The 27,112-nt window shown below is 54.6% G+C and overlaps 11 protein-coding genes across 11 annotated transcripts; 5 read left to right on the top strand and 6 right to left on the bottom strand.

Annotated features, from left to right (window-relative positions):
* Positions 1 to 680: 680 nt before the first annotated feature.
* On the bottom strand, positions 681 to 2,585 carry W97_02877 (uncharacterized protein; the record flags this gene model as incomplete). The annotated part of the gene is made up of 5 exons (XM_007780776.1): positions 681 to 1,091; positions 1,190 to 1,802; positions 1,867 to 1,988; positions 2,326 to 2,401; positions 2,452 to 2,585. 5 exons carry the CDS (start codon positions 2,583 to 2,585, stop codon positions 681 to 683), a joined length of 1,356 nt encoding a protein of 451 aa, XP_007778966.1.
* Positions 2,586 to 3,199: 614 nt separating this feature from the next.
* W97_02876 (sirohydrochlorin ferrochelatase) lies at positions 3,200 to 4,096 on the bottom strand (the record flags this gene model as incomplete). Its single annotated transcript, XM_007780775.1, has 3 exons — positions 3,200 to 3,383; positions 3,449 to 3,930; positions 3,998 to 4,096. 3 exons carry the CDS (start codon positions 4,094 to 4,096, stop codon positions 3,200 to 3,202), a joined length of 765 nt encoding a protein of 254 aa, XP_007778965.1.
* Positions 4,097 to 4,575: 479 nt separating this feature from the next.
* On the top strand, positions 4,576 to 6,695 carry W97_02875 (uncharacterized protein; the record flags this gene model as incomplete). The annotated part of the gene is made up of 4 exons (XM_007780774.1): positions 4,576 to 4,839; positions 4,918 to 4,940; positions 4,995 to 5,869; positions 5,938 to 6,695. The coding sequence occupies 4 exons, from the start codon at positions 4,576 to 4,578 to the stop codon at positions 6,693 to 6,695; spliced, it is 1,920 nt and encodes a 639-aa protein (XP_007778964.1).
* Positions 6,696 to 7,150: 455 nt separating this feature from the next.
* W97_02874 (uncharacterized protein) lies at positions 7,151 to 7,450 on the top strand (the record flags this gene model as incomplete). The annotated part of the gene is made up of 1 exon (XM_007780773.1): positions 7,151 to 7,450. One exon carries the CDS (start codon positions 7,151 to 7,153, stop codon positions 7,448 to 7,450), a length of 300 nt encoding a protein of 99 aa, XP_007778963.1.
* Positions 7,451 to 8,951: 1,501 nt separating this feature from the next.
* Positions 8,952 to 10,271, top strand: W97_02873 (uncharacterized protein; the record flags this gene model as incomplete). Its single annotated transcript, XM_007780772.1, has 5 exons — positions 8,952 to 9,072; positions 9,132 to 9,631; positions 9,683 to 9,741; positions 9,791 to 9,833; positions 9,885 to 10,271. 5 exons carry the CDS (start codon positions 8,952 to 8,954, stop codon positions 10,269 to 10,271), a joined length of 1,110 nt encoding a protein of 369 aa, XP_007778962.1.
* A 2,168-nt stretch (positions 10,272 to 12,439) lies between these two features.
* On the bottom strand, positions 12,440 to 12,724 carry W97_02872 (uncharacterized protein; the record flags this gene model as incomplete). Its single annotated transcript, XM_007780771.1, has 2 exons — positions 12,440 to 12,500; positions 12,576 to 12,724. The coding sequence occupies 2 exons, from the start codon at positions 12,722 to 12,724 to the stop codon at positions 12,440 to 12,442; spliced, it is 210 nt and encodes a 69-aa protein (XP_007778961.1).
* Positions 12,725 to 15,151: 2,427 nt separating this feature from the next.
* W97_02871 (uncharacterized protein) lies at positions 15,152 to 17,108 on the top strand (the record flags this gene model as incomplete). Its single annotated transcript, XM_007780770.1, has 2 exons — positions 15,152 to 15,344; positions 15,403 to 17,108. 2 exons carry the CDS (start codon positions 15,152 to 15,154, stop codon positions 17,106 to 17,108), a joined length of 1,899 nt encoding a protein of 632 aa, XP_007778960.1.
* A 421-nt stretch (positions 17,109 to 17,529) lies between these two features.
* Positions 17,530 to 19,119, bottom strand: W97_02870 (uncharacterized protein; the record flags this gene model as incomplete). Its single annotated transcript, XM_007780769.1, has 2 exons — positions 17,530 to 17,808; positions 17,836 to 19,119. The coding sequence occupies 2 exons, from the start codon at positions 19,117 to 19,119 to the stop codon at positions 17,530 to 17,532; spliced, it is 1,563 nt and encodes a 520-aa protein (XP_007778959.1).
* An 823-nt stretch (positions 19,120 to 19,942) lies between these two features.
* W97_02869 (uncharacterized protein) lies at positions 19,943 to 20,866 on the bottom strand (the record flags this gene model as incomplete). The annotated part of the gene is made up of 1 exon (XM_007780768.1): positions 19,943 to 20,866. The coding sequence occupies one exon, from the start codon at positions 20,864 to 20,866 to the stop codon at positions 19,943 to 19,945; it is 924 nt and encodes a 307-aa protein (XP_007778958.1).
* A 764-nt stretch (positions 20,867 to 21,630) lies between these two features.
* On the bottom strand, positions 21,631 to 23,328 carry W97_02868 (phosphatidate cytidylyltransferase; the record flags this gene model as incomplete). The annotated part of the gene is made up of 6 exons (XM_007780767.1): positions 21,631 to 21,678; positions 21,732 to 22,098; positions 22,153 to 22,244; positions 22,320 to 22,666; positions 22,750 to 23,113; positions 23,167 to 23,328. 6 exons carry the CDS (start codon positions 23,326 to 23,328, stop codon positions 21,631 to 21,633), a joined length of 1,380 nt encoding a protein of 459 aa, XP_007778957.1.
* A 448-nt stretch (positions 23,329 to 23,776) lies between these two features.
* On the top strand, positions 23,777 to 26,733 carry W97_02867 (uncharacterized protein; the record flags this gene model as incomplete). The annotated part of the gene is made up of 5 exons (XM_007780766.1): positions 23,777 to 24,231; positions 24,344 to 24,506; positions 24,559 to 25,188; positions 25,410 to 25,628; positions 25,675 to 26,733. The coding sequence occupies 5 exons, from the start codon at positions 23,777 to 23,779 to the stop codon at positions 26,731 to 26,733; spliced, it is 2,526 nt and encodes an 841-aa protein (XP_007778956.1).
* Positions 26,734 to 27,112: the final 379 nt, after the last annotated feature.

The raw sequence follows: 27,112 nt of genomic DNA, 5'->3' as shown, positions 1-27,112 counted from the left end.
CGCATCGTCATCCGTCTCTACTTCCTCATCCGTTACCACGACGGCTGTAGTTCCCCCACCCACCTATCCGTCCAAAGCAGCACTTGCAGCCTCGAAGCCGAAGATGAAAATGAGGCAATCGCTGCCCACAATCCGTCTTCCTCCGCCGCGACCGCCGCCTAATATGCCTTTGCCTACGCTACCACCGCCTGATATGCCGCTACCGCCTGTGCCGAGGCCAGTGGCTGTGTAGCCTGTTTTATTGTTCTGTATATATGTTTACGATTGGCTTCCCGTTGCCTGGCGCTTCTGAAGGCGAGTTTGGAGTAACTTTGGGGAACGGAAAAGTATTGAGATATGCTGATGTTACGGATACCTTGACTTGTATGTGGGATTGGACATTTCGCGGTTGTGCTGGGGTTTCTGGGGCGTTGTTTTGGCGTAGGAGTTATGCTATGGGTGACGAAGCAACGAGTGCATCCTTTGACGTTCTCTAGCGGCTTTAAGGCCGCAATACATTGGTAGGGCCTTCTACTAGAGAACACGCACAGCTACAGCTGTAAGATGCTGCGAGAATCGTATTTGAGTGCCACGCACTTGCTCCAATCGCCTCGTCCGAATGACTCAGATGACGCTGTATCTGCTTCTTTACATTCACTTGGGCAGATTTAATTATGCGGCTCTGGCTTACACGACCAGAGCTACGTCTTTCCGCTCAAAGTCCGCTTCACCATACCGCAGAAGCTCTCGAACAGCACGCTGTCCCTGCCCCGAAGCCACCGGACAACCACCGCATCCTTTTGCACGCTGATCTTGAAGCCAAGCGCCACTTCCTCATCCACGTCGCTCTCCATGTCCATGTCCTCTTCGGTCTTCTCATCGGCCACTTCCAGTCTCTTCTTCTTGCGCCGGGCAGAGCGCGACCACACGTTCTCCCTCGCCAGCCCTACACCAGCCATGAGGTTCTCTCTCCACATCCAGCGCAGATCCAACGCGTTGAGCGCTTCGTTAATAGTCACCGCCACAGCCTTCCCATCCCCTTCGACCGCAATGACATATTCCGTCGGGAATGGCAGCACGTCCTTGATGCTCATATCCCTCCTCGCGACATCCTGCAAAATGTTGGCTCCCACTCAGCCCCATCATCCTCGTACTTCTACCTTCCCCATCCCCACCCTAACTGCCTGCAGAAAGAAAAAAGAATACTCACATTCCTCGGCCTCATGTCCCCCCAACTCCACGCAACAGCCCACCGCCGCGTCTTCTGCCCCGCCCTGAGGCACGCAACGGCCCAGTTCCCGACTCCGACCTCCTTGAGCCTCTTCACGACCACGTTCACAGAGGACAGCTTGCCCAGCATGCTGCTGTACCACTGCACTTTTTCCTGCAGCATCCTGCTCTCCTCGATCATGCGGAGTACGAAACCGGCGTCGCCGCCGATGTTCTGGGACGTTGATGGTGAGGAAGAGGAGGGTGCGGTAGGAGGTGCGTATATCATCTCGACTTCCGCGCCTGTGCAGACGGCTGACGGCTTCGCGCGCTTCCCCGTTCCGTGGAATGCGTCTCGCATCTCCTGCTCGCTGGCGTAGAAGGGCGGGTTGCAGATCGTGAAGTCGAGGCGCTCGACCTTGAGCGCGTCAAGCGGGACCAACGGGTCCGAAGCTTGAGTATGGAGCAGGCGGCACCGGGGGGCGAGGTTGTTCGCTTCGATGTTCACCCTTGCGGAAGCTAGGGAGATGGCGTCGATGTCGGTGGCGCATGTGCGGTAGGTGGGCCGGGTCTGCAGAAGGAGGAGGATGTAGATCGCGGAGGCGCCGGTGCCGCTGGGGCAATGGTCAGCGTGGTATCGCTTTGGACTCATTTTGGAGATGGAGGGTGGGGACGTACATGTCGAGGCCGATGACTTGACGCTTAGGGTCATGTTGGTCGGAATACGTCTCGCTGGTTGTGTCGAGGAGGTCTTGGATCCAACGGACGTAGTTGTAGCTAGAAGGGGAGTGTTGGTTGATCTACAGCGCAAATCTCTCTCATGGATAAAAGGTGCAGATGACTTAGATACTTCCCAACAGCACGAATTAGACCGGCACAAAGACGCGGACTCGGTTGAAACTGAACAACGTTCGCGACGCCGGTACGCGTAGAGTATTGACTTGGACTTCGAGTATGCAAGACATCAACGCTTCGAAGTAAAGTACTATGAATAGCCCGCCCCTAAAGGTGCAACCACAAGCACTCACAGTCACTGGAAATTGACGCGTACGAGATTTATACCTACCGTACCGGAACCTATCCCCTCTCACATCAACTCTTCATCCAGAACTCAACCTCCATCTCCATAGAACTTACAGGTGGACAAAGCCGATTATCCGGCAGCTCAACCCTCAGGTCGAAATCACGTTTCAGGAGGCTTTTCGTCAACTGTCTGCGCGTGGTTTAGCATTCAATCTAGAATCGTCAGGTGTCAGCTTGTACTTCACGGCTTGTGGATTGTGAAAATCTATATGGCCCTTTGGGTCGAGCACTTTCGCGAATTCGGCATCCTGGAGAGCGAGGGCGGCAAAATCGATGTCGTCGTCATAGTTTGGGGGTTTGAAGGTGGTGGTCATGGTGTTGTGAGCGCGAACCTCGATGTTGAGGAAGAATCAATAGTTATGCGGACCGATATCAAGTGGGTGATCAGTGACTCAGGGGAGATGATGGGTTTGAGTCGAATTAGGTTGTTCACTGGAAGTCAGGAACAGCTTGCACCGCAGGTGATCAAGTAGTTGCATGTAGCGGTGAGCACATTTCAGGCTTCTGTGTTGTTCGCTCCATCACGGTGTCCATCACGATGTTCCATACATGTAAACCCCCAAGCAGCCGGCCGTGTTTGGAAAGTGTGTTCGACGTGGATTGAGGTTCGATATAGAGATGCCGGTTACACGAGCCCACGAATTTCAACATCATTGTGTTCGTTTCATAGACACAAGCATATTGATAAGTTAGGTTGAAGCTGAACAGCCTCATGCAACTACTTCAGTCAAACATGAGTGGTAAAGGTCTGTGTGAAAGCAATGATATCCTAAATGTTTCAAGTTGAGTTTTATTTCAGATCTGTACTGTATACGGGATTACTGTTATGCACAACTGCAAGCCATAGTCACTTAGACGTAACATCGTCGAGAAACTGACTTCGAAACACCATGCTAGGAACCTAATGTGAACAACACGCCACCACGCATTAGCAAACCACAGACCAGCCAAAAGACCCGTCGAACTTCCAGACGCCAGGTTTGTCTCCGATGCGGATTTCTTCGAAGCTCGGCACAGTGCCGGGCTTGTAGAAGCCAAGCAACCGCTCCATGTCCTGCTCATCCATCTCGACCAAATCTTCTAAACTCCAAGATTCACAGACTTTCGACATCCTGTACCACGACGTTAGTCTGTGTCTACCGCAAACCCATCACCCCTCCGAGAGGCTTCGACATACCACTGCATCCTCTTCGGTCCCTCCTCGATTGCCGGCGCCACCTTCCTCAACTTCCGCCTCAACATCCCCACCTTCTTAATCGCATCCCCAATATTCTCCGGCAGATTCGCCGCAATCTGCCTCCTCACTATGTTCGCCAACTTGGGTCCATTCCCATTCGTGCTGACCATGATCTGCAACGGCCCATCCCTATGCACGCTCCCAAAATAAAAGTCGCATTCCGGCGGCACATCGGCGATGTTGGCGGGGATACGGCGCTCCTTGCACAGCCTCCAAATTTGCGATGAGGCCTCCGGATCGTCGACGGCTGTCAGCACCATGTCCGCATCGTCGAGGTCCGAGGGCTCGAATTTGCGGTCGTGGTAGGTGACCTGGCCGCGCTCGATGCGGTGGGCGACTTCGGGGTTCAGGCCGGAGCGCGGGGACACGACCGTTACTTTGGCGTCGGCATTGAGGACGTTGAGGATGCGGCCGGCGGCTACCTGGGCTTCGGTGTCAGAATCAGCATTTTGGGTGTAGCACGTGCTTATGGAGAGGGTGGAATATTACCTCACCGCCACCGACAACGAGGATTCGCTTGTTGCGGACTTGCCAGGCGAGGATTAGGGAGCCGCCGCCTTGGACTTCTGGGTAGGATGGTTCTGTCATGGCTGGTGGTTGTTGGAAAAGGTGACTACATTTTGGTTTGCGCTGTCAGATGTAAGAGATAAAGAAGGCGGATAGCGTCATGATGCCAAGGGTAAGCGGCGGGGCGGACGACTTCCGCGGAGCCGCACGGCCACCGGGCTGAAGCAGTAGGTAGTTTGGTGAACGGAGCGACCCTCTGGCTTCAATATATTGACGGCCTATGGGCAAGTAGTATCGCAGAGTATGCGAGCGTCGCCTTCTTCAGCTGCTCGTCGTTGGTACGAGGTCTCCCAGTCGGACATGAAGATGCCTGAAGTCTCAGCCCTACGAAGCGTCGCGTGGCCAAGCGCTCCCGCTCACTGACAGCACCCCACTACCACCTATTGTCTAGCCCTACCGTACCTCAAGCTACCCGCGGCCAGGGCTTCTCTACTTGGTTTCGGAATGCGGCGACACTCAAGAGTGCTTCCCATGCCCCAACCCTACCTCCGTCCTTCGCCATGACGTCTAGAAGGTCTCTAGGAGGAGGGCGTATCCTCGGAAACGGCAGGTCTATTTCGCCCGCTGTTGCGCCTTCCTCCCCTCTACTCAAGCCTCAACACCAGCGGAATGTCAGCTTGCTGTCACCCTCGGAGAGCTCTGTCTCGCTCAGCTCCCAGCCCTCTACCTCGCCCGCGTCGACCGTAGACACGCAAGACATAAGCTCAAATGTTGCGCTGGACCATCCGGACAATGCGGCGGCGGCCTCCGCCAGCTCGAAGCTGGTGTGCCCAATATGCAACGAGGAGATGGCAGGCACACAGCACGCTTCACATTGCAGGAAAGAGCTAACCTCTGCCTAGATGACCCTTCTACAACTGAACAGGTATATCAACGCCCTCTCGCTCTTTCCACGGAGATCGCCCTAATCCTGTACTAGACACCTTGACGACCTCCATCAGAACCTCGAAGAAGTCGAGCAAGATGAGGTCAAGACGTGGTTCAAAGCCCAAATGACCAAAGCAAAGAAATTCCAACCCCTCGCAGTCCTCAACCAGAAGCTCAAAGGCTTAGACGTCTTCGAGTCAAACGACCCCCCCGCGCCTCCGGTAGCCTCCAACCCCGGCAGCGGCACCTCGACGCCTGAACCCCGACGACCAGACCCGGATGAAGTCGTGACACGAGCGCACTGGCAGAAGCCTACATCCTCCGTCTTCGGCGACGCCGTGGACACCTGCTCCGAACCCACCTGCGGAAGACGATTAGGCGTCACGAACGGGACCGTGAACTGTCGAAAGTGCGGAAAGCTCTTCTGCGAGGATCATACAATGTACCAGATGAAGCTCTCGCGGTCAGCACAACACGAGCCGGTCCGCGGGTTCTGGTGTCGGGTCTGCGAAACGTGCTACAAGTCGCGGGACGGCTACAATGACCACGGCGGTTTCACGCGCGATCATACGGAGGAGTTTGTGGCGCTGCGGAGGAAAAGAGTGGATAAGGCGTATCTGGAAGTTGGCCGGCTGGAGGCGAGGCTGACGAAGCTGACGCAGTTGCTTGCGAGTGCGCCAGTGGAGCAAGGCGCTGGGGGATATCTAGCGTCATGGGGGTTATCAAGTGTGAAGGCGCAACAGCGGCAGCTAGAGCAGTCGATCATTGCATGGGAGGACGACGCAACCGTACCGAGATGCCCCTTCTGCCAGCAGGAATTCTCCCAGTACTCCTTCCGCCGACACCACTGCCGGCTCTGCGGCCGCGTCGTCTGCGGCGACCCTCGCACCGGCTGCTCCAGCGAAGTCGGCCTGAACGTAGCCGCACGTGAGCTTCGTCTTTCCCCTTATTTAGACCTCGCTGATCACATACAGTAACTAACACCCACTATTCAGAAAAGCCCCGCCAGCTCGCCCTCGATATCCGCATGTGCCGCGACTGCAAGCATACCCTCTTCTCCAAGAGCGACTTCGCCCGCGAATTGGCCCAGAAACCACCGGTCCAGCGCGCCTACGAAAACCTCCAGCAATTTGAACGGGGCATCCGCCTTCTGATGCCCAAGTTCCAGCGCTTGCTCATTACGCTGCAGGATCCTGATCGCCCGCCCTCTTCGCAGCAGCTGCAAGACGCGACGAAGACGAGAAAGCGGCTCATGGATGCATTCGCGCAGTACGATACTGCGGCTCGCCGGATCAGGGATCTTCCGACCGAATCGGCCGTGCAGCAGAAACTGCAGAAGGCCGTGTATACGCAGGCCTATAATTTCTTGAGCTTGCACATGCTGCCGCTGAAGGCTTTGCCCAAGATCCTGAAGCACGCAGCTCCCAACGGCGCGGTAAAAAGCCAGCTCCTGAACGGGCGCCCCTCCTTAGCAGCCATCAAGCAGCTCAACGGCGACTCGGGCAGCGTAATCAGTTCCTCAGCGTCAGTCTCGCAGATGGAGGCCGAGGAGAAGGAACTGAGAGAGCGGCTAATCGTGCTGGAGGAGCAGAAGTTCTTCGTGCAGGAGATGCTTGCGGATGCGACGAGGCATCGACGGTTCGATGAGGTTAAGGCGTTGAGTGGGAATGTTGAGGACTTGAGTAGGGAGATTGATCAGATCAATGGGCAGTTGGGGCAGTTGGACTTTGCGGCTGCTTATGCGGGAGGTTGAGAGTGTGTAGGGGAGATGGCTTGGTTGCCAGACTGCTAGATGGGTTGCCCGAGACTTCGCGGGTGAGGCCTGCAGCGCCGTGGCGGAGATGAGAGGCGCCAGAGTGGGCTGGCGGTGGTAGAGCAGAGGGACTGCTTTGAGGCTTCAGATCTTCCAATAGACGGATGCATGACGTTGAGGAGCTCATGCATTGGCATCACATAGAGCATTTGTCGGCGTCTTTGGCAGCTGGGAAACGGTGTCTCAGGGGCTGGAATTCTCTTCAGAGGCAGTTTTGCGTCTCGAAGAGTGTATGCAAGAAGCTCCTCATTTTCACTTCACTTCACAACCCCTTGAATGTCTTCCCACCGTCAACCCCCCTCCCTCCCTTTCCAACCACCAACCCATCTCAAAAAACCCAACCATCACCCCCAAAGACCTTTCTCGAGATAAAGCTCCTCCTCCTCCTCACCACCATGCTGGCTGCATCAGCAGCTCAGATCATCCCGCGCATCTGCTGCCCGCGCACCCACTTCTTCAAGAGGTGGGATGAGCACCTCTACGACACCGCCCACCTCTACCCCATCACTCCGCCTCCCACCAGCACCGTCTTTCGTCCTCCTCCGCCGCCGCCAACACCACCACAAAGCCCCCCGCACCCCGCGACGCTGACGCCGCTGCCCGCTGCCGTCACGCCGCCGCCAGATGGTGAGGCGCTGCCGAGCCGCCACCAGGACCGGATGACCACGTGGAAGGCGACTTTGAGGACGGGGTAGGGTGAGTAGCTCGCCATCCTGAAGATCTTGAAGCCTCCAGCGACTTGAAGCTGACTGTTTTGGAATCGTAGATCGAGTTTAGGTTGTTGGGCGTGGGGTTCTTGCTGGGGGCAGAGGGAGGGTGGAGACGGGGGATAGGGTATTTGAGGGTTTCGGCGTTTGGAGTTTGGAGTTTTTGATTTTCGGGTCTGTTTCTGAATGTACTAATAGCGAAAAGTGATTTCAGACGCGTTTCTTGCACAAGAGGGTCTTGATTGATGTGGTGATACACTGAGGGATGACCAGTCCGTGACGATGGCAGATCTTGAGATGATGGCGCTGAGACGACAAACACCATGAAGCTGGCTATAAGGTTCTGGAGCATGCTATCCATTTCAGAGATCGGATGGCAAAGACAAGACGTATTTTGCCTCATCCTCTCTCTAGCTTTCTGGCCTGGGGCTGCATGCTGCTTTGAAAGAACGTCATATCTCCCTGTTTCGTCATCCGCGGAGGAGAATCCTATTCCAAAACTCCAAAAATGACATCCAGGCACGTGCAGATACGCTTTGCTGGCAGCAAAGATACGTGGGCTAGCTAAAATGCATGCCAAGCGGCGTGAATGTCCTTTGCGATTTCATCCCGCGCGTGATTGTAAAGTCCCATCTCAGAAGCGTGCCAAGGCAACAGGACAACAACACAACAACACGATTATGGGCTGCAGATGACGATTTGCATCTCCCTAAGAGACACGGATGCCGTATCAAAGCTCTGCGAGCAAGATCTTGACGTAAACCCAAAACTCCAGGCTCACGAGACACGGAGGAGGCGATGGAAACGCATCGAAATAGGCCGGAGCAGAATGGCGATCCCGCGTATCGTTTCAGAGCTTCACAAGCAGTGCAGCATCCTTGTCCGGCGGAATAACAACATACTTTCGTCACTGGAGGTCCAGGAGTGGTAAATATGCTCAGCGAGTCCTCATGCAGTGACACAGCCAGCTCATCCGCTCCGGCAGAGTATCCAGGCGGGTGCGCCTGACCGAGCTCCTAATCTTGCTCATGCAGGCGCTGCATACTGTTGTCCTAAGCCAAGAGGCTAAACAGAGCCGCAGGTCGAGGTGAAGGTGACGAATCCGGGGCAGATAGGGCGCTAGGGCCGGATGTGATACCAGCAGACGTCCTGATTAGGTTGCCGGTGCCTGGAGTAGTTGTGAAAGCCCACGTAATTCTGGCTGCATTCACCGTGACTCCGCCCTCGTCTGAAATTGCACAGATTTCCGGGGCGTGCATAAAAGCCCACTTCTTCCTGACCTCGAGTAGAAATTTTGAACATCCTCACATCCTCTTACTACACAGCGTCCAATACTCTTGCCAACCCAAGCATCCTCGCTGCTCACTCTTCTCTTCACCATAAGCTCGACGACGCTCTCTCTTGCTCAGGATCCTCGTCGGTCGCGATCACCTACAACATGCTCGGGTCCTTTCAGATTCCAAAGCCCGTATCAACGTCCATGGCCACCATGGCTCCAGATCCGACTACCTGGCGGCATCGAGGCGCGGCTGCCGGCTACAAGAACGGCGATGTCAACTCCAAGTACACCAGCAACGGATATCGCATCCTGCCAGAGACCGACAGGGATTGTGAGTAGCATCGGGAGGGACCAAATTTAAGACAAATGGCTAACATAGGTGATTTCCAGGGCCTCTCGATGGTTCTCCAGCGCCCCAGTGCTTCAGAGCTCACCATGACATCAACGGCTCATCGGTTGTATATGACCAGCACAATGCCGTCTTCGACCTCTGCCCCAATCCGCGTCAAGGCATCACTCCATACCACGCGGAGCTTATCGAGCAAGGTCTGCGTCTGCCGGAGAACAACAGGGTCGCTAAGATACTGGCGGCCAGTGAGGGTGCTGCTGGATCCAGCCAAATAATCGGTCCTGCTGTTGAAGCAAACGCCGCTGGTGAAGCGATGGCCATGGACGAAGCGGCTTCCACTGATGGCGCGAATGCTGGTGAACGAGCAAATAGCGCTGTCGTAGCAAGTCCCGCTGGTGGGGCAGCTCCTGCTCAAGATGCGACTCCCGCCGATGAAGCAACGGGAGCAGCCGCCGCCCAGCGGGCGAATGCAACGGCAAATGTTGCAACCGTTGCGGCGCCGGCCACCAGGAGGCCGTTCAGTCGCTGCCCGCTCGGCGAAGTAAGTTTTGAGAGCGGTAAGTAGCACTACTTGTGCTAACCCAGGGAACAGTTGAAGCCTGTGCGGCTCACCCAGCTACCCAACAACGTCACCAACGAAGAGATCATGACGTAGGTAGAGCTCAGATCCGTGGTGTGACACGTTGCTAATGAGATGTAGGTTCTTCCCCCGGTCCATGGGGCGTGCGGAGGTCCTCAGTCGCGTAAGTCCGCTGTTCTGAGAGTGTCTTGGACACAACTGATTGGGTCTACAGGTCATGGATAGATACCGCTTCAACGATATCGCCATGTACGTCAACGGCGCTCACGGACATCCCGACTCAATTGCAGGTCCCGTGATTGAGAGCTCGAGTATCAGGCACGCGGCGAAGAAGACGAAGGATCCATCGAAATTTGGCCCGTGGAAATTGCCGCCGGGGGGCGCAGCGGACGTCCTGCTCACAGATCTCGTGCGTGGCGTGGTGAATCTGCCACCAAAGGGCATGGGCGACGGACGATTGACCAAGATCTTAAGGAGGGTTCACTTCTTCCCCCCTGGTGCAACACTCGGTAGCATTATGCCTCTTGTGGAGGGTCAGGACAAGCTCGATGCTGCTTCCTTAAGGAAGTATGCGCGCCAGCTCGTGAACAACGGCTATTGAGGCATCATGCTTAGCGAACCGCGCTCCTAGCGTTTTGCGTAGGCCCGGTTCTTCTCTGCATAGAAGTCCTTTGGGTCGAATGTCCTCCTGGTCAGAAGTCCTTTTGCTCGGAGATTCTGCGGTGGAACTACTCTTGATGGGTAGAATCTTTCCTACTGATACCCCTCTGTACTCTAGCCTTTGCTCTTTTCTTTCTTTTGCTTGTTGCTTTTAAGGGGTTCATGATGATCTTGCGACGGTTGCGAAAATGGAGAGCGGAGGGCGATAATGGCGAGTGGAAGACACGGATGTGTAATGGAACCTGCTTGCTTTCATGAATGAAATGACTCTCTGCTTGATTGAACCACAAATATGCCTGCTCTTATAGTATATGTCTCGTTGGAACCTGATCCCAAGTATGGTGGTCGAGTTACGGTATTGCTGCACGTGACTGAATTGCTGGGATCCCCTGCTACCGAGACCCATACGGCTCACACCTCAACCATGGCGACGAACCTCCTGCTCGAAGGCTGTTGAATGGCACCACAAAGAGTGCTTAAGCGGCACATCAGTATTTGCCAGCTTGCATCGAGGTTCGCAAGGCTCTGAAGCCTCCGGCTGGATCACATCTTCAACGTCGCCGGCGTGACCCTCGACTGAAAATTCAATCCACAGCGGCGGATCGGAGCGCTCTCAACTGTGCCTCTGACACATCAATCCCACTTGGACCGTACCGGAGCACCTTAAAACATCCGCTGCTGGATCCAACATATAGCAAATGGTGGTTCAAACCCATATATCGTCCAGGACGATGCCTCCGAGGGCTCAACATGCCACAGGTCCGGTTCGGACACCCATGAGGCTACGACACACAATATTCGAATATTCGGGACAGGACCCAGGCTGAGCCCGCTGCCGACACATCTCAGCGATATTGAACCGTATCGTATCATGCTTGGAGCCACTGTGCTCGCATGGTGGGCGACTCCAGAGATTCCCCAGCTAGACGGCTGAGCCGGCACACAACTAGATCTTATTTTGCAGACCGCACATGGCCCCGAGCCAGAACCAGCACAAACTTCTTTGTTCTCGACAATGTCAGAACCGGGCTGTCAACACTTGTACTTTTCCATACTGAAGAATACGGAGCGGTCGTTGCAAGCGTTGCCCCATGCACGACACAAGCGGGTCATAAGGAATGGAGCTGTATCTTCTTCTCCGATGTGGAATCTGGACTCTTTGCTCTTGAGTTCTTGCCGGCAGATACTACCGTGAGGCATTTGACTCGCATTTGGTCGCCAGGGACCCAGCTATTGAAGGGCCACTTCTGTGTGAGGACAATATCTGCCAGCGGCCTGTGGATATCATACTCTTGTTGTTGACCGATGAGTAGATAGGGGCTTCCAGGCCCCGTGCAGGACGTTACAAGGTGCTAATTCGAGGGCCCCTACACAGACGCAATGTCCACTGCACGGGCTGATGTATTTCTCGAGTCTCAAAATTCCTATCACATAGTCACTAAAAAGATCAGGATTCGTATGCTGAGTTAGGATTTGCACACAATATATTTCTTTTGGTGGAAATAGTGTCTTACCTAAAGATACCGTCTCCATGTTCTCTTCTTGCGCCATCTGGCCACTCCCTTTGCTCAGTCCTCCTAGCGGTCTGCTTATTGCCGACTCCACCAGCATTTCTTGTTTTTGTTTCTTGATTCTTAGTTGGTAGGTTCATCGACGGCTTCGTTCCATTTTTTGAAGCAGGCTCTCCAAAATGACTCGTGATTTCCGTGGTACCATTCAAGTGCGTAGGCAGCCGGAGCCGAGACTAGGACCGCTTGGTCGTATGGTACTCGCTCCCTCCGGGACTCTTGCTTCTTCCACTCTTCGTTCTTCTTCCTCTCTGCATGCTTCTCTCTCTATGCGCGCTTCTTCCTCTATGCGTAGTTCTCCCTTTTCTTCCTTCGTGGGTTCGTCTAACGGATCGTGTCCGAGCTAGTTTTGATTGTGCACCTCAGGTTCCACCTCGTAGTTACTCCTGAGAGGCTCGCCGTCTACGAATGTCACTAATAGTTTTGGTTTTTTCCAATCTTCTGGCTCGGCGTCCTGCCAGTCTGGGCGTGGACCTACCTGCTCCTCCGGCTCGGCAGGTCGTAGTAATGGCGTCATCACGGCTTCTGTGGAGCATTCGACCTACGTAATGCTCTTGAGTAGGACTTCGGGGTCATCAGATTGTAGTTCGACAGCCGTGCGACTATCCGGTATCAGTATGTCATGGTGATGGATGGGAAGTTCTGGCTCTATACTACCAACCGTACCGGCGGCTTACGCTTTATCGACTTTGGTGGAGATACGGTGGAAAGTAGCGACAGCTTTGTCTTCGCCGGGAGCCGCCGGCTTGACTGGGAATGACTGAGGGCGGACCAACCGAGTACCTTTGATCTTCCAGTTCTCGGGGTTTGATAATGGGGGCGCCATCGTCGTTGGTCTCGTCGAGGAAGGTGGGCGCCTGATAGGTCTTTCGGCTGACCCGGTCTGGCGCTTGTGTAACAAAAGCTGACGAGCATACCAACCGCATAAGGCTGTGAGAAGATCTCATGCTTGATGCATGGATCAAGACCAAGCGACAGGTACTGGTATAGGCAAAGCGGCTTGTCGCATACGTATGGCTTCAGTGCTTCCAGCTCGCCACACTAGACAGAACTCTGTGCAGCGGACGAGACGGCGGAGCAAGTATTGCATGGCAATCAGAGGGAATGAGTGCGCACTACCCATGCGCGAGTCGCAGACGTGGTCTCACATTACAAGGCTTGGGTATTCGGCGCTGGTCTAGAAAGACAAGAGAGATTCAGGTGACGCCGGAGTCGCGCCTTGGCCGAAGATCTGCATCGCGAGCTCATGGACAGAATAGAGTACTGGTAAAATCGTCAGCCAGGACTGTGGTCGTCAGAGGACCACAGAAAGTCGAATGTGACGGGGATGCAGCGAAGCGGTTTCGCTTTGCCCGTCAGTCGAGGCGGCGGTCTTGCCGGAAGTCACCTGCTTGAGCTTTGTACTGGCCCGTACGTGCTTGGATGAGGAGTTCTATACGAAGATGATGAGCGGCGGTGAGAGGTCGACGCACTGCTGTCGACCACATGTCGGGCAACCTGTCGTGTCGAATGACGCGATTGCGGTGTGAGTGCGCGAAGAAGGGTCTTGTCCGTCCTGGTCACCCCGGACTCGTGACTTCGACCCATTATCCGGAAGGAATATACTGTTCTGGAGTCTGAATAATTATAGGAGTAGTGTAAGGGGAAGGAGGGCTAGCGCGCAGATGACAAGAAGCCATCCACACGCTGCCCTGATCATCAGAACCTGCGGATCTTGCGGCCTTTTATTCTGCCATGGCTCGGCGCACATCCTCAGAACCACGTCACGCAAGGCTTTCACATTGCTCCTTGATCGCACTGTGTGGCATTGAACGCGCCCCATAGGCTGATACTGTTACCGACGTATCCTACATTCTATGGAACAATGGCATTGAAGTGATCGAACAAAGGGGGAAACAGGGGGCCAGAAGAAGCAACGAGCCTCGTCCTTGCTGTATCGCCATTACTCGACATAACCAGTCCTTCCAGGTGGCCAAACCCATTGAGATGCTCAGCGGACCCTACCTAGCCTTGTGATGCTTAGGTTTGGTCAAGGCTCCGGAAATACCACACGCGTACTTGTTCGGGTTGAGCCACGGGCAATCATCAATACTAAAAGACACACTCTACACTGCTACGGAACCACTGAGCATAATATTCTGCATATGTGCTCATCGCCACAAATGTAGCATCATTATTGGAGCAGTTAAACACAATTGATCGATACCACGAGCCTGAGGCGGCCCACCGCTCCGGACTCGAAATCCTCAGGACTCGAAAACCCTCTCCGCTTGTTCTTTGTCTCCACATTGTCATGCCACCACTCGTCCCCAGTCTACTGGCCTGTGGACAAAGAGGCAACCGTAGCTTCCTCCGCGTCATGTGTGGCTCGTCACCAACTGTGCAATCCGTCATGTGCTACAGAATCTCCGCTTGCCGTTTGCCCCTTGCCAACGTGGTATTCGGCTCTGGTACAAGGATTTCATATAAAGATGCGCCGCTCTCACAGTTCTGTATTGCAGGCTCAGAAGGTGCTCAGGTGATGATGCTCTATCCGCCGCAGTTGAGGTTTGCTGTCACACAGTATGAGGATGGCTCGATATCTGCTCCATTCTTTGTCGTTGAGGCCGCTCGAGTGCTCTACTCAGTATGACGAAGCATCAGTGGCAGCTAGCTTAAGCTTGTTTGGCTTGTCGCCCCTCTGAAGAGATTGATTCATACCTGTTTGTATCCACAGCTCCTGTCGTATTTTCCTTAGAAAAACCCTACCACCGTCTGTTTCAACAGACAATTCTCCCTGCATACCACGCCCATAGCGTACTCAACCCGATTGAGTGTCATGATATCGTCGGCCTCCCGGCAACTGTCTTACTGGTATCCTCGATGTTGCCGCAGGCACGAGTATAGTTGGCGGGCTGAACGCTGTGCAATCCGTTTAAGAATACCAAGCTGATTAATCCAAGATTACATACAGCGCTGTGAAGTGCTTGACGCTTTAGGAATGCTTCCTCTGCTTCACCTAAGTAATTTCAATTCAGGGCGCAGCTTCACCTGTAGGCTGGCAGTTTCTTCGAGTTTCGCTTGCACCACTTTCAGATTCTATCATAACAAAACCACTTTCGTTTCATAAAATCCAACCACAATCTCACGACACTCTTCCAGCAACAAACCGCTCTTGATCTTTCTTTGGCAATAGGATACTCCGTTTCTTCTGTACTCGTTCTCTCCCCCGCATACAAAACGCACCAGACGAAGGATACCCGTGCGCGTCAAGATGAACTTAGGAGACGCAGCTTCCAGCCAGCACGGCGTGAACGATAGTGCCGGCGAGCCAGAGACTCTACCAAGTGCCGCTTCCACCGCTCCTGTCGCTGCTCACCACGGCGGCGATAGCAGTCAGATCACGGCTGCTGGCTCCGGTCCAAGTGTTCAAGCAGGCCCTGAAGCCTCTGTCCAGGTCCAGCCGAGTGAGTGAAACGGACCATGGGGCGACCTCAATGCTATCAGATACTAACGATATACCAGATCTGAACGGAAACGACCCCCGATGGCGCCTCAGGCAAGCCGTACATGGAGTCTTTCTTCGCGTCGATGGAGCCAACTACATCGATCCCCCTACCATTCCTGCCCCCGGACAGTCGCGTCTGTCCGTTGAGTTCCATCGCAGTTTCTTCGATGGACACAGAGCCGCTACGAGCCAGCGGCTTCTTGCCACTCCTCTCACTGTCGATGGGTTGGAATGGCAGGTGATTCCACAGGGTGATAATGGCGTGCAGTTCAGGCACTGCCAGAGCTGCCGTGATCAGGATCTTGATTGCTCTCATGGCCGTCCTTGCATCCCTTGCGACACATCAGGGAGGTTCTGTAGCATCATCAATCTCTTCTTCGACGCTCCTACAACTCACTTCTTCTACGCCAATCGATGGATGGCAAGGGCCAGCGCTTCTCCGGTCCCCCTCTATGTGCTGCTGGACGACGTCTTTGGTGTCCAACTGCAAGAGAACGGGGTGCCCGCCGTCGACTGGGAGTTGATGCCGGCCTCGCATCAGTCGATAGGATCTGTCGCCTTCCATGAGTCGTTCGATCATATATTCCCACTCGGCGACCGATTCAGGGCCAGCAATGGGGTACAGTGGGCCGTCATCAACCGCCGGGAGCGAGGAGTCCAGTTCCGGTACTGCAGCTCGAGGGATCCCGCGAACATGACACTCGACGAAGCCGCTCCTTGTGCACGCTGCTCAATCAACAGAAGCTATTGCACTGTGGTGGAGGTTATGTTCGACGGTGAATCGGATTCTCTGTTCGCCGAGCTTGTAGGACATCAGCTCCTATCGACGCCGCATGCCAATCCATATTGGCCTTACCAAGGACCCACTGAAGATCAACGACCGCAAGCAGCCCAATCCCAGATGCCAGCGCCTGCTGCTCAGAGCTCAATATCGGGCCAAGCCACGGTTGTTGCTACTGCTCCGCCAACACCACAACAGCCTCACCAGCCTCAGACCACCACCGCGGTAAACCCCCCGACGGCGGCAGTAGGACAGCTAGCCGCAGCGGCCGGAGGGCGGCAACCACCTCCACCGGGACCTCCCCAAGCTCCTCGACAGGTCCGCGTCCGATTTATCACCGTACAAGGAGCGCCATCAGTCACCTGCAACCCCGTCGCCTGCTTCCTCACAGCCATGGAGATCCTGATTTACTTCCCGGAGTGGCTGCTGTTCGACGAATGCCTCATAAGGCTCATAAACGGTGGATGGCAGGCCACGGAAATGGCCCGAGCCATTGGATGGGGTCGAGGCTGGGACGCCCGTCAGTGCCGCAGGTACCGCAGCACTATCGCTCATCGAATCCCGAAGGCTGGCGCGAGGGTGTACCAGGTGAACAACTTCGTGCTGAACCAGCACATCCTCACTCCACGGGCTACTGACTTCGATCCGACAACCTGGACGGTGGCGTTCGACGGGGTCGAGAATAACATGACGGACTACCGGTTGACAGACGTTCTCACTGGGGTTCAGAATCACCCCACTGGCGCCGACGCTGGAGAGTTGTCTCGTTGCTTGGCGCACCAACAAGCAAACCCCGGTCAGGTCCTGTGGTTGTCTGACATTCCGCAGCTCTTGCAGGCTAATCCAACGTGGCGGACGAATCAAGCGGCTCTGGGAGCGAATCCTGACAATGCCGCTTTGGGACGGTGGTTGGTCAACCCGGGCCGCAGTACCGTCACTTAAGGGGCTGCTAGATTGTGTGGAGTTGTCTGATGGCAGGCGGAGCTGAGGAGGAAGACGGCGATTCTACCCTTGTTGTCCTTCATGGCTTGCATTTCGTTAATGTGCACGCGTCTCTAGCGAGAAAAGATCACGGAATGACGTCAAAGTATCGGCGTTCTTGGGCTGCTGCGTCGCGTGCCGAATATACCCCTGAGACTGGCTTCTTTGCAGATAGACATAGAACGCGTTCTGTTCAATCACTGACGTATGCGCTGCGTCTTGTGAACCTGTGACGTTGCACAAAGCTAAGTACTTATTGATATCTAGCTCTAAGAACTTCCGCCCCCATTCTGCCCAACTCTCACCAAGGGTACGACCTGACAAAACCTGTCATAAAGCACAGCACAATGACCATATCCATACAAGCAGCCCCGTCCACACATCAGTCTTCCTGCCTCATAAACACAGCGTCCGCAGGCCCACTCGGATCGTGGCTCCAGCAAAGCTTCTCGACCTTCCCATCCGCATCATCTTCAAACCGGACGAGATAATGGCGGGCCTGTTCGTTCAGGTACCTGCCACGTCTGGACAGCTCATCTCGCGTCAACAGCCAGGAGAAGGTGTCGTGCTCGTGGTGCTTCAAATCAAACGTCTCGTCGTCACGGCCTTGGAAGGACATGGCGAGTGCCTCTTCCCGGAAGGCAATGACGATCGCGAATGTCTTGTTCGCGGTGACGTATCATCCGACATACCGCGTGAGGTCCTTAGGCCCATTCTCAGGCGTCCGCTCCGGCGCCTCGAGCTCTGCAGCAATCTTGGCGTAACGTCCACGCTCCGCATCCGCAACCCTTTTCGCCCACATCACGTAGTCGTTCTTCTTCGGGAAGTCAAACAGCGTCTGAGTCAGCAACCGCATCGTATGGTCTGCCGCATCGCAGAGCGACGAGGAATTAGTAAGGACGACGATGACGCTTCTACTGTCCGGGAAAAAGCCCATCCAGGAGGAGGATCCAGGCATACCGCCTGCGTGGCTGATGACCAGTTTCGGTGGTGCGCCATCACCTAGCACGGGGTCATCGCCTAGGATGGATCTGTAGGCGCCTAGGGATCCAGGGAGCGAGTTCCGGCACCAACCCAGGCCGTAGGACGCTTCACGCGGATTTTGGACAGGTAGGTCCATATGGGCTGACATAATCTTGGGGAGTTCCTTGAACGGTGAACCGGTCGACGTCTGTCCGTTTGTCGATTGATGGCTGTATTCAGCTACGATAGCTTGATAGAGCATCAGCATATCCTTGACGCAGCTCTTGACGCCGCCTGCTGGACTGATGAGGACGTCGCCGCCGAGCTTGACACCGGAGATGAGTACTGGTGTGCCATCATCCAGAGACATGTATGCCTGCGCCACGTTATCGAAGTCTCCGGGCCGTCCGCGCGCATCAGTTCGATGAAGTCCAAGCGGCTCGAAAATCTTGGAGTGAAGCAGCGAGTGCCATGTTTCTCCAGATATCTGCTTGATGACGTGTCCAGCAATCTCGTAACCCCAGTTGTTGTAGATCCATTCCGAGCCTAACGCGGCACGCTGCTGGAGATCGTTGATGAGAGTCATGCTATCCGATTGCGGAAACAAGATGCTGTTCTGGCTTCCAAACCAAACGCCGTAATTCTCAAGTCCTGATCTCATGGAAAGAAGGTCGATTAAGGTGGCTGACTCTCTGACTTCCTTGGAGCGCGGATTGAAATCTGGAAGCATCTTGGATATCGGGGTGTCCCACTCCAGCTTCTCGTCCTCAACAAGCAAGCCGAGTGCGGAGGAGACAAGGCCCTTGGTCATAGAGGCTATGGGGAAGATGGTTTCCTCGTTGACGGGAAGCTTCCTCTCAAGATCACTGAAGCCAGCATTGTCGGTGTGCACGATCTTGCCCTCATGAATGACTCCGTACGCAAGACCGACCGTTCCGGCGGCAGTAAGAATCTCTTCGATGACAGGTCTTATGGCTGTAAGACGGGACTTAATAGCATCGGTGTCCATCTTTCGAGAAGCGAGGGAAGAGCTGCTTGAGAGCTTTTGAGAGGTGTTACTTCTGTAGGAGAATGGCTTTGACTAATAGTAAATGGTATTGCTTCACATTTAAGCATTTAGTGGCAAGCAACGTTGCAAACGTTATAATACGCTTTCGGCAGGCTGCTCTACTAAGACGTGTCCACAGCTTTTGCATTGTTGCCTGTTGGTAGCTCTGAGTAAGGACGCGCTATCCGGGAAGAATTCCGGTGGCAGGGATAGAAGAGAAGCGCAGTGCCAAGGCCGATCCGAGAAGTATATTTTTTGAGATGACTTCTGTTCTGCTCATCTGGATGACAAAGATCGCCGGACTCGAAGAATTCTGTGTCGATTGTCGATTGAGGGTTTATCCTCATATACCATGATCGACCCAAGCTGTAGGCCTGGCGCAGGGCGCGTAGACAGCTTCGTAAGCCTGTTCACGCCCTATCTAGAGGTGAAGCGGTTGGACCAAGAGATCTTTATAACCATGGCGAAGATGATGAATCTTGGTAACTGTGGGGTCGGGCTATTGCTATCATCGTCGTGCGCCTCCAATCGCGGACTCAAGCGCCATGGCTTTTTGGCTTGGATATAGTGACTTCGACCGTGAAGAGACGTGAAAACAGAGCAAAATGGTCATTTGCAGCATGAGCACGCCTTTGTCGTGCATCCATAAGTTCGGTTTGATGACTTGCTGTCTTGCCATCTCCTGGGCCTATGCCCAGGGAGGATGCATCTCAGCAGCGCATTGAATTCCGCGGTCCCAAGATCAAACAACGCGACTGCCTTACGCGTCCGCCGCTACTCCCCCTTATCCTCGCATGATAATCGTCCTCTCAAAATCCGTCGAGCACTTCTGCCAACACGCGCGACCAGTATCACTACTCTTGAATTGTTGCACGCGTTCCACCTCTTCTAGATCCTTCCTCATCCTGCCCTCGTTCGTCGTGCCATTCAGAACAGACACGTTTCCGAGCCCGATGACCAAGGAATACAGCGCCGCTTGTACACTGATCTGAGCCTCGGAAGCAAGCGTTCTGACAGGCGAGGAAACCAGAAGGTGAGGGTTCGCTGTAAGCGTCCAGAAGGACTGGTAACGGATGTTGTTCCCGTTGCAGAATGCGCGCACCATCACGTCGTAGTGGGTGGCCGGGTAGAACCTGTTCTGCACGACGGAAGGTTTGATTTTGGCATGCTCATGGACCGTTACCAGTGTTCGTAAGTCCGTGTTGGAGATTCCAAGAGTGCGGATCTTGGATGGAACGAATGACTCCATAGCTGTCCAGGCCTCCATCGTCTGGGACAGGGTCGGTAATGGGCTGTGGAGTACCAGACAATCCAGATATGGCTCTTGATCTGGTCCATCTGTCTCTAATAGTGAGCGGAAACTGTGCAATGAGCTTGCGACAGACTGTTGGACTTGCTCCGCGATCGTGGCGTGGGCGTTGTAGGGAGCGTCTTCTCCCGCATACGGCGAGTATTTCGTCTGGATGTACAACTCCTCTCGCCGAGCAAGACCATCGCGCACAGCTTGCCTAACTCCATCCCCTACAAGGTCTTCGCGGTAATGCTTCGGCTGTGCAGCGGTGTCGATGCCCTTGAAACCAGCTCGGAGAGCTTGGACTACAAGCTCAGTGGTGCGTTCTTTCTTCCATGCTGTGCCGTAGATCAGTGATGGAACTCGGTGGTTGAAACCGGTCGTAGACGACGCCGCGGCATCTGTGTGTGAAGACATGGCTCTTCGAGACGTCCAGTCATACAAATTTCGCTGTTGGATACCGTATACGGCCTTCCTATTCATGCAATCAGTGTTCTTGATGCGGATGCTGCGAGGAAGCCATGGACGCATGTCTGTGATCCGGAGGTCTTGTCGGCAGACGGTCGCCCGATGACCGTACCCTAATCTTTGAGGGAAGAGCGGGTATCCGTACGGTAGAGCGGTCTCTCGAAGACGGTTTGGTCAATGGGAGACGAATGCATCAAACGCTTTATGTAAGGTTGAGGTCACTAGAGCCGCATGCCAAGCAGGGGTCCAGGAAAGGGTTCTGGTCCGATAAACTAGGTATAGAACGACACCGTCTCATCCCACGGGTCATGTGATACCTCGCTCCGCTTGAAGCGGGACTATCACGGGTCTTGGCATGGCGTTGAGGCGGGAGCTCATTATCACATTAGCGCTGGGATGTTCCTTACACTTGATTCATGGGAACTGCGTTACCAAACACTTCGACACGTTAAGTTGTCTCCTAGTTGACGCTGTGACATTCAGATGGGTATATACATGAAGCAAATATTGGCTGAGGAAGGGGCGACCGCTGTTGGTGACAGATCAACATACGAAAGAGGCTCGGTAGCTGGGAATCGGAGCATAAAAGAAGCATCTTCTAAACCAAAAGCGTCTAAGAAGCCGGCTCCGACTATAACAGTGCCCGTAAAGCCATGGGCATGAGTTGCGCCTTGAAGAAATCCGGTTGCCTGACATTCAGGTATGTCCATATCTCAAATCCGTGACCGCTTTACCATGTTTCCTTGAAGATACTCCAGCACCTGGCACCATTGTTAGCAAATAATCCTTAACCGACGTTTCGTCGAAAACTCACCTTCGGATCCAATCTCCCCTGCCCAACCAAATACTTCACTAACCCCCTCACAACCTCCACCACCTCCTCATTGTTCAGCCCTTGCACCGCCATCTCAAGCACACCGCCCACGCTCGCCTTGTTAACCGCAATAAAGCTCTGATAGTACACAAAACTAAAGAACCCCATGATGAACTGGCAGTCCATGCGGTCCGTCATGCCGCCGTGGCCGGGGATACTATCGCCGAAGTCCTTGATCTTGAAGGTGCGTTTGAGGCCGCTGGCGAAGAAGCCGCCGAAGGGCGCAATCAGCGAGGCAAAGGTTGCGAAGACGAGAATGTGGAATTGCATTGGGGCGACGGTGAGGGTTTGGGGGAGGTGGGTCCAGCTGGGTGCGTTAGTGGAAAAGTGGGGGAAAGGGGAAGGGAGAGGAAGAGCTTACGTCGGTGGAATAAACGGGAGGCGGTAGGTGTGAGGGATGAAGACTGGGTTGGGCGTGCATTCGAGGCCCGTCCACAAGTTTGCGCCGAGATCCTGGGTAATGTTAGTATCTCGTCGTAAGCGGAGGAACTCGAAGCCTCAAGGAGCCAAGGCTATGCTCGCACTTACGTTGACTGGACAGATGAAATACTTATAACGCATCAAGATGTTTGTCAAGATGACCCCGAAGAACATCGTGAAGATCCAAGCTCCAACAAAGCCTTCCACTGTTTTCTTTGGTGACAGCTTGATCAACTGGGTCCGGCCAAACGTTATCCCGCATATGTATGCCCAGATGTCGTTCGTGATGACAAGAGATACTGGTAGGAAGAACCAGATCATGCCTTCAAACAGGTTGTTCATGATGAAGTGAGCCTGGAACACAATGATGAGGAGGGCCATGTGGGTCCAGGCGAATTGTGAGAACTGGAACTTGAAGTGGCCCTGTTGTAGGGAGCCAACGAAGAAGACGAAGCCTGTCGAGGGTTGTCAGCCTAGTCAATCTACATACCCTATGGCACAAAAGATATTATTGAAGCGGTCGCCAGAGCCATCTTACCTATCACATAGAGCATGAAGCTTATAAACCGGTGGTGTGTTGCGAACGGCAGGAGCACCCTGTCAATGAGGATGATGTGTTTGAAGTAGTATATGACACTCTCTCCGTAGAAAAAGTACATCGTCGTCCCCAAGAAGTACCAATTCAGGGTCTTGGTAAAGCGCAGACTCCTCGCTCGGCTTGGTACGTTCGATATCGCGATGACCTCCTTGAAGGAGATGATTTGTATTGCGGTGACAATCATTATCATGTATATGTGCCCAGCGAACATACCGCCGAAGAAGATGCCTATCATGATCAAAGTCCATATTGTGCGGGTGATGAATGTTTCCTTCTTCTTCTCGTAATCAGACTGGCTTTTGGGCTGTGGATATAGTCAGCGCTGGGAGCCGGCGTTTGCAAGGGGGTGCTAATAACCTCTCCCTCGCTTTTTGCGATGACGCCATTTCGATCGGCAGGAGCATCGGGCTCAGAGCCTGTCTCGCTAATGTTTGACATGCTGCTGCTGGGCCGTCGCGCCTTTCCGTTGCTCATGCTCCCACGATGTTGAAACTGGACGTTGCTTCGCGGTTTGGCCATGGCGGGCAAGTGCCTCTAGTGGCCTTTGGGATGGCCTGTCTGTCGCTCAAGCTCTTCAACGGCGCTTCTCACTGGGTTATCTCGCTGTGACTGTTGCCTTGATATTGGAGACTGCTGAAGATTTACCCCCGAGCCTGCGGCTGGACCGGAATTCGTGGGCGTCTAGTCGTCCGGTAATGCGTCGGGGAGATGAGCGCGGATGCTTTGTGCGATCACTACGATTAAAGCAAAAAGGGAGTTTGCAGCTCAATTTCTGGCGCTGATGGTGCTTGATGTTTGGTGTTGTGGTGAGGAGCAGGGCTCTGATGTCAACTTGCGCCTTCCAAGCATCGGGCCGGCGCGCATGTGAACGCCGACTGCGAGTGCAACACCAAAACGTCTATCACCAACTTCCCAAAGTGCTCCCATTCAAAAATACGGCCAGCCCCGACAATGTGTGCTTCTTGGAATGGCTAACCATGGCGATGACGATGACGACTTCGACTTTGGCGACGACGACCTTGACGTTGCGACACTCCAGGAGCTCTCTACCCAAGCCTTCAATTCGCCGCAGCAGCAGAGGAGTGCGCCGGTAGCACCTCCGCCGCGAAGATGGCAGCCTCCAGTAGTGTCGACGAGGAGTGCGCCTGTGCCCGCAGCTCACGCCGACTCCGGTGCTGCAGTGAGCAAGCCAGGACCTCCGTCCTCCGAGTACGACTTCGATGACGAAGACGTGATAGACCTTGATCAAGCAGATGTGCCCCTCCCAGCAGTGGAAGGCACAACCATAAGGCATCATACAGGTCAGCCGCAGCAAGGCACGGGACAGCAGCTCCGCCAAGAGCCCTCGCTCAATTCTCAGCAGCATGCCTCCACTGGTCGATCATACCAGCTTGTTGACCGGACTGAGGCGCAGCCGAGCAGGTGAGTAGCAAGGACACCAGTAAGACCAACCTCTGGAGTGCTTCAGCCATTCTGCTTGCACACCTCTTGGTCATTTCCCTTGGGCGGGCAATGTGCTCACACCTATACTCAGGTCTCGGTCAGTAACAGCTGCCGAACAGTCTCAACGCAGCAACGACCAGTATACACTCGGTGATGTCGCCTACGAAGACAACAACGTTTTCGGGGGAGAAGAGCCTCAGAACCAGAATGGCGAACATATCGATGTTAGCGCACTACGCGCGCAGATCGAGGAGGTACACCACCCTCCACCTGCTTGTCCACCCTTGTGTGCTGACTCTTGCAAAGCTCGAGCGTGACCGCGAAACTCTTTTGAAAAAGGTGGAAGTTGCACGGTCCGACGCCCAAGCCAAAGCTGGCGAAATCGCAATCATCCGACGGAACCAAGATAAGGCTAATAAAGAGCATGAGCGACAGGTCTCTGTTCTGCAAAAGCTGCATGCAGAAACACTGGCTAAGCGGGAGGCGGAGCTAGAGGCAGAAAAGAAGGACAGGGAGAAGGTGGAGACTAAGAACCGGTTTCTAGAGCATGACCTGGTTCAAGAAGCTAAACGGGCAAAACAGGCTGCCCGAGCTGCAAGAGATGGTGGTAATGCGAGGATGAGGGCTGCTGGACAAGGCAGTCCTGCGACGACTCCGAAGAAGGCCAGGGCCTTGCCTTTTGGAGATGGTTTCGATGACGATGATATCGTTATGGTGTCTCCGTCGAAGTCCCGCGAGAGGCGGAAGGGCTCAACTCCGAGGGCGGGTGAGAAGCGGAAGCGTGCTGGTACGGAACAAGGCTTCGCAAGCCCGAGTCAGTCGCTGTCTTTTAGTGAAGCAGTACCGCTCCCTGTGGAAGAGCCTACTGAAGCGCAAGGGATCGACAACGTAGTCGATTTTGCAGCGCACCTTAGCAAAGAAGACGAGAGGTTTGAAGTAAGTCAGTCAATTTCCAGGTTCTCATCATCAATAGTCACATCCTTGGGCGTAACAATTTCTTCGTACGAAAACCTAAGGTTTTTCCAGAATCAAGAAGGTTCACCGCTAAGGAGGCTTCTGTGTCCTGTTCCCTGGCCAGCTTCATGATCTCGAGGCGCTCCACGGTCCACTGCGGATTACACTCAGCGAACAGAGGATGCCCGCTAACTTATCCATAGTTTATCCAGAGATTCTTCAACCACCGCCCTTACGCCGGTCATGACAGGATGTTTGAAGTTTTCACAAAAATTGCCTTTCCATCGGCACCTACGAAGACACTGTCTTCAGCTGTTCTCGATGAACTACCATCGCTGAGCAGGAAAAATGCTGAAGAGTTCCCGCACGCATTCTGTAATCTTCTACTGTCGTTATGGGAGCGATGCTTGAGCGAGAGCTATGTACGTGTCCGCCTACAAGTGCGTACTATCGCGCTGACTTCTCAAGTACGCACCAATCTATCTCCTGATCGATACCCTGCAATTCATCCTCGCCCACGAGCCCCTAGACCTAGCCGTCACCCTCATCTCGCAGCTTGTCCCCCTCGCCCTCCGAACCGCCGACCTCGTCGCCGTGCCCATCGGCCGCGCGGCCAAGAACCCCTATCCGCCATCTTTGAAGCCCACCGAGTCTCCAGCCAAATCCCAGATCAGTGAGCAGATCAATGTGCTTGACTGTCTCTTGCTGCTCCAAACCATCGCCATGAGCTGCGTCCTGGACTGCGACGCAATCACCCGCTTCTGGCAACACATGCAATACGACTTCATCCTCGTCCTGCTCCTCCGATCCCAACCGCTCCCCGAGATTCAACTCATGCTCGAGCTCCTCGCCACCAGTGCGCTTGAGACAACGTTCGGCGCCATCTGGCAATCCGACCTCTTCAACCCAGACCGCCAGGCAAAAGCGGAGAACGAGGCTCTGGATGCAGTGACCTCCCTCCTGTTTGCGGTCCCCTTTGCGCCCACGAACGCCGAGCCGTGGACGCCGACCGAGCTGATGAATCTGAGGCTCGAGGCGCTGGGCGTCCTCGCTGCACTGTGTCGCACGGAACACGGGTCCAGCCTCCTCAGAAAGAACCGCAACGCCATCGGCCTCCTGGTCCGGTTCCTAAACGACATGATCGACGCACTATACGCGTTCCACCCCGCCCTCCACACGCTACAATCCCGCGCCGTGAACAGAAGCATGCGGATCCTGCATCACCTCCTCACTCCCTCCCCCTCCTCCAACAACAAAGACAAAACCGCCGATCCCCCCTCCCAGTCACCGCGCCTGCTCGAGCGCGCGGAGATCCAGCAGAAACTGCGCGTGGTGCCGGGCGGGAACCATAAGTTCCTGGTCGCGCTGACGAGGCTGGCGTTTAGTGAGCCGTATGTCCTCGAGGCGGGGATCGAGGATGTCGTCATGGATATGGCACATCAGATTCTCGATGAGTTGCTCAGTCCGGAGGAGGGGGAAGCGTTGATGAATGTTTACTCAAGCTCGAGGAGTGGGGTCGAGGGATAGGGGGTAAATGAGGGGATAGAGGGGGTTATAGATTTGGCGTCTGGGTCGCGTAGGGTTTGATAGGCGGCGAGAGGGTTGTTTCGCTGTCACGTTGCTGGTCATAGAGGATGGGATCCTGGCGTGAGGGCGGAATCTGGGCGCTTTAGTCCTGTTGGCACTTTGGGCCGTATTGTTGAGCGGAAGCCGCAGGCGGCCAAGGTGCAATGCTCGCAGCGAGAGGCGGGGAAGATGCATGGACTGGACATGCTTGGGTTGCACGGCCTGTACACTTCTTCCTATCTCAACATTACGGATTCAAGTCGTACGCTTTCACAGCATCGATCTATTGCTGCTCGGTCGCAGTATCACAGGCTGCCAAGGCCCGTGTCAGTATCTAAGC

This window comes from Coniosporium apollinis (genome assembly GCF_000281105.1).
Source record: "Coniosporium apollinis CBS 100218 chromosome Unknown supercont1.11, whole genome shotgun sequence".
Lineage (NCBI taxonomy): Eukaryota > Fungi > Ascomycota > Dothideomycetes > Coniosporium > Coniosporium apollinis.
This window is presented reverse-complemented; position numbering and strand designations above follow the sequence as displayed.